The 5,469-nt window shown below is 38.2% G+C and overlaps 2 protein-coding genes across 2 annotated transcripts in view; both read left to right on the top strand.

The window, feature by feature from the left end:
- LOC111660692 (transcription factor HES-2-like) overlaps window positions 1–206 on the top strand; it is a 628-nt gene extending 422 nt beyond the window's left edge. The window contains exon 3 of the mRNA XM_023414051.1: window positions 158–206. Coding sequence (XP_023269819.1) covers window positions 158–206 — 49 coding nt within the window. The remainder of the gene's footprint in view (window positions 1–157) is intronic.
- A 671-nt stretch (window positions 207–877) lies between these two features.
- On the top strand, window positions 878–2,498 carry LOC111660666 (uncharacterized). Its single transcript, XM_023414020.1, has 2 exons — window positions 878–1,000; window positions 1,110–2,498. The coding sequence occupies exons 1-2, from the start codon at window positions 878–880 to the stop codon at window positions 1,440–1,442; spliced, it is 456 nt and encodes a 151-aa protein (XP_023269788.1). The 3' UTR covers window positions 1,443–2,498.
- Window positions 2,499–5,469: the final 2,971 nt, after the last annotated feature.

The raw sequence follows: 5,469 nt of genomic DNA, 5'->3' as shown, positions 1-5,469 counted from the left end.
AACACACTTTTAAACTTTGCAAACAGTCAGAGACAACCAATGGCGTTCTTTCCCTCCAGATGGCTGGTGACGTCAGGCTCTGTTTCTACTACAACACACGTCCAGCATCAGTCACAAAGGCTCCATTCAAAGTCCCTTTGTGCTTCATTGACCACAGCTCAGGGAGGCAGTGTGGGAAGCTGAGAGCAACTTTCTACTCACACTGATGATGAGACACAAGTCAGGACTCTGTGCCACATCTGGACAGCAGCACGATCGCTGCTATTATATTCAATTCAAATACAGCATGGGAATTACAGCTTTGTGTAATACACAACTGAACTGATGTCCAAAATACAATAATACTTTATTCCCTCTTTGAAAAATAGGGAAAAGGGCCGAATGAAAATGTAACTACATTATTTAGACAGAATAAAAGTGGCATGACTTGCACTTGCTAGATTTAAGGTTATGGCTCAATAGAAATGTTTAGAAACAAAAATATATTTTATCGTCGAATTTAATTTACTTACATATGAACTGTATTTTGTAAGCATGGACGTAATTAATTGTCACCGTCCCACGTGTGTGATGGGATGATCAGCGTGTGCTCAGTCAAAGTCCTTGATCCCAGCATCAGGCAGCAGATCTGCTCTCTCTACAGGGTCACCACTTTCCCAGAGCTCTGGGAGTCTCTCTCCATCACCCCCCCAGTCCTCCACCTGTTCCCCTGAGATCTAACTATTGTCCCCCGGGTAATGTAACACCATTCAGCACGTTGCTGGTCCACATGTCCTGTTGTCTCATTGAGCTCTCTGATTGGTTGAGACTGTGAGAAACTCCAGCCAGACCAAGACCCACACATTCATATGGAGATGTGGGACTATAAATAGGAGGGATGAAGCCAGCAGAGATCAGATCCTCTCTACAGAGACCTCTACAGCACAGAGATCCAGCCATGACACCTACAATCACTGCAGCAATGACCAACTCTGAGGAGCACCTGACTCTGACCCACAAGGTAAATTGGAGATTCAAGACTTAAACATTATTATTAAAATGTCTTTTGTTTAATGCTATCACTTTACTGCAGAATAAGTTTATTAATGACTTTATTCTTCTCTCTGCAGCTCAGAAAACCTCTGGTGGAGAAGTTACGCAGAGAGCGAATCAACAGCAGCATCGAGCAGCTCAAGTCTCTCCTAGATCCAGGGTTCCTCAAACAGCAGCCAGACTCCAAGCTGGAGAAAGCAGACATCCTGGAGATGACAGTTTGCTTCCTGACACAGCTGCAGCAGCAGAATCAACAGCAGAGAAGACTGCTGAACCACGTCAACAAGCTGCAGTCTTCCTCTGAGAAGAGCCTGATGGAGGCTGACTTCTCTCTCCTGAGCTCCACAGTCCAGACCTGCATCACCAAAGAGAAGAGTCCAGTCAACAGCGCCCTCTGGAGGCCGTGGTAGACACCTACAGACTGGACTTACTAGCAGACAAACTCAGATGACCATGTTGGTCAAAGATTACTTGAACTGAATTCTATGAAATTTAAAGAGTCGTTCTTCTGTGTGAACAGAAGCTTGTATTTTGTTTCTTTGTGTAAGATGAGATTTCCTAATGGAAATGACAACAACAATATCTTTCTAATGAAGAAAGAGAACATCTTGTCATGCATGTTGCATGAGTCAAATGTGATTGCATCAGCAATTATTATTATTATACTTCACTGTACTTCATGTATTGGTGGTGTATAATGCTTTGGTAACATTTGTTATCTTTTGATTATTATTGATCAATGTGATAAAAAAATATTGAAATGTCCTTTTTTATGGACATATGGTCATATTGGACTTTACGTCACTTTAATCTCTCTGATTATTCAAAAATGATCTGTTGTAAGATCCAGATGTTTATTCTTTTTTGTTGAATATCACAATTTTGCTGTGATACATTTGTGCTTCATTGTGCATCATGTATTAGAAAATATGATGCAATAGTGATATTTGTTGTCTCTTGAGTACTATTGATCATTTTGATCAAACATCTTAATTGTCCTGTTTATGGACATGTTGTCATAATGGACTTTCCCTCACTTCATGTGATTCTTGAAAACTGATCTGTTTTAAGATCAATATGTTTCTCTTTTTATTGTAAAAGGTTTCTTTAATGTCACATTGTCACAGTTTTCCAGTGACAATATAAGTTTTACTTTTGAGAATGAACTGATGTTTCTGGTTATTAAGAATCTGACCTGTTGTGAGGTCAATTTTTACTGTTTGTTTTGTTCAGTATTTGTAATCGTTTTATCCATTTGGAAAAAAAACTCCCTCTCGGACAGTGATTACAGTGTCCTCCAATATTGTAAACTGTTTGTCTTTTATAAAGACAGTTGTTCCCTTACTCTCTCTGAGTACAGTGTGTCTTGTAGAAATCTACAAGTTGTTGTTGTGATGTATCATCACCTCTAGTTGGAGCTGTCATACTTGTTGTAGCTCATTGTGCCTTGTTGAATAAACACACAGTCAGATGAAATTGTTTCCATTTCATTGTGCATTATTGTGATCCTCTTTATAATGATGAAAGTCAGACATCCTACTTTTTTTTCCATTTCTTCTTAATTGATAGAGATCTCCATCAATGTTCCAACCTTCTAATGACACATCAAGAAAAAAATCAGCACACACATACCAGTCCGTTCATAACGTGACTGTTTAGTGTAAATCTGAAGACAGTAAAATCGTAACGACTTCGATTAAGACTTTTAATGAAGAGGGATTAACATCTTATGTCGTATTTGGAGTAAGTCATCTGACCAAATGAGAATTTGCTGCACCATTACTGTTTTACAGCTGTGTGTTTTCATTTTTAAGTTAATCATTTCCCTCTTTAAAGAGCTCACACAGTGCATCTAAAGTGACATTTAATAGGACACACTTCTATTGTTCCTCCAGTGAAAGGACAGAGTGTGGGAAACCAGAGGAAACTCGCTCACAGAGTCCTGTGGGACAATAGATCCAGACCTTTGCCCTGAGGAGACAGAGATTAAAAGGGACACTGACTCACAAAATGGGAACTTCTTGATCTGTTATTAAAACATATATCATTTTTAAATTTTTTAAATTTATTTTTTTGAATGTGGTAGGCTTCACCATTGTTACGTATTTTACCATCTCCTAAAGTTGAGACTAAACAAAATCATTGAAAAAAATGATGTCAATTAGGTTAAATGTAAAAGTAAGTTGTTCTTTAGATTTTCAAATAAACAGAATTAGTTTTTTGTTTAATTTAACTCACATTTCAGTATTACAGCTTTATGATATCTGGCCACTGAAAACAAGACACTGGAGAAAAGAAGATTATTAAGTATAAAACCAGGGAGGTCAGTGTTCTACTGAAAGAACATGACTACAGTCGAGTATCACATGTTGAACTCTGTGCATATTGGTTATACTTACACTATAGTTTTCTTAAACATTTGAATGTTGTAGGTGATGTTGCCAATAGATTCCACTACTCCAGATATTGACTGTATATATTTGGAAATTAGGACTTTATGAGCTTTTCAATTTAAAAACAAACACAAAAATGTCCTAAACATTTTAAAGGAGGAGCCTCAAAAGGGCCGTTTGGATTTAGTTAAATCATTTCTTTTAATGCACAGAGTGTGGGAAAGCTCTGGAGAGAAGAGTTCAGACTGATTAGGCTCCTTGACTCCACCAGCGGCCGACTATTCTCTAAAGGGATTTGGCACACTTCAGGAAACAGCTGCCTCAACCTCCCACACTCATGTATAGAGCTGAACTTTTCGTCCACTTGCTCATACAAGGGCACAGTTATGATTGGACGGTCAAAATGTGTGATAGTGACTGAACATTGACTAAACAATCTGCCAAATCACTTGATCTGACACTTTATGATAAAACTTTCAACACACTTTTAAACTTTGCAAACAGTCAGAGACAACCAATGGCGTTCTTTCCCTCCAGATGGCTGGTGACGTCAGGCTCTGTTTCTACTACAACACACGTCCAGCATCAGTCACAAAGGCTCCATTCAAAGTCCCTTTGTGCTTCATTGACCACAGCACAGGGAGGCAGTGTGGGAAGCTGAGAGCAACTTTCTACTCACACTGATGATGAGACACAAGTCAGGAGACTGTGCCACATCTGGACAGCAGCACGATCGCTGCTATTATATTCAATTCAAATACAGCATGGGAATTACAGCTTTGTGTAATACACAACTGAACTGATGTCCAAAATACAACAACACTTTATTCCCTCTTTGAAAAAGAGGGAATAAAGTGTTGTTGTGTTGTTGTGGCTCATTGTGCCTTGTTGAATAAACACAGTCAGATGAAATTGTTTCCATGTCATTTTCCTTTATATGTATCCTGCACATCATGATGAACCACAGACTTTCTGCATCTGTTTTAATGAATTTCTGAAATGACCACGTTCGCTACAGTGAATTTGAATGTACACCAAGGAGTAACTGTACATCTTTAACATAAAGTTTTTATTGAAATTTCAAGCAGAGTAAAAGTTGATGTGGCTCATTTAAGATGTTTGATGAAGATAGGCCACTCTGTTTATCTGCAGTACGTCAAGTAATCAAGTAAATGACAGAATGCACTTTCAAAAAACCTTTTTCTTGCAACATCTGTTCAGGATAATTGTCATGTTTTTTATTTTAAAATGTTTTAAGTTAACCATAAGTTCACCATTTCCCTCCTTAAAGAGGTCAGACCTTGTATCTAATGTGACGCATAATAGGACACACTTCTATTGTTCCTCCAGTGAAAGGACAGAGTGTGGGAATCCAGAGGAAACCCACTCACAGAGCCCTGTGGGACAATAGATCCAGACCTTTGCCCTGAAGAGACAGAGATTAAAAGGGACTCTGGCTTTAAAAGGTGGACCTTGTTTCAAACCACTTTCTCTGTAAATGGACAGGTTAAAATTTCACATTGCCTTGGCTTGGTTTTTTTGTCCAAACAATAAGTAGTATAGCGTTAAAAGTGCCAAGAGAAGGCAAGAGAACCAATGTTTTAGGAATAGAGGAGCTGGGCTGCTAGGCTCCATCTGACGAACTTTAGCTGTTAGCTCTTGGGTGATGACTTTCCTGCTTCTTATGTTGGTCAGCTTTTAACAACGACTAAATTTCTTCATATTGTTCACTTTTCTTTTCCCTAATATTTCCTATGGTGTGACATTTGCCTCTCTATCACTGGTGTAAAGTCTCAGTCACATCATTTTTAAAGAAACATTTAAATGTCTCTTTTATAAATTAGCTGGTTCATTTTGTGAGAAGGGTTGTATTTAGTGTCCACTTCCTGTAACTTTAAGTATGACCTGGACAAACTGACGTAATCAGAAATAATGAGAAGGAGATTTTAGCATTTTACAATATCAATTAATAATCTTGCAAAATTGTGAAGTAATAAATCTTGATTCTCACATAATGCTCAAGAGCCACATTGTCACATTATTT

The sequence above is a fragment of the Seriola lalandi genome, unplaced genomic scaffold (assembly GCF_002814215.2).
Source record: "Seriola lalandi dorsalis isolate HSWRI2012SDOR001 ecotype SW California unplaced genomic scaffold, Sedor1 jcf7180002054520, whole genome shotgun sequence".
NCBI lineage: Eukaryota > Metazoa > Chordata > Actinopteri > Carangiformes > Carangidae > Seriola > Seriola lalandi.
Note: the sequence above shows the minus strand (reverse complement) of the source record. Positions and strands in the feature narration are given on the sequence as shown.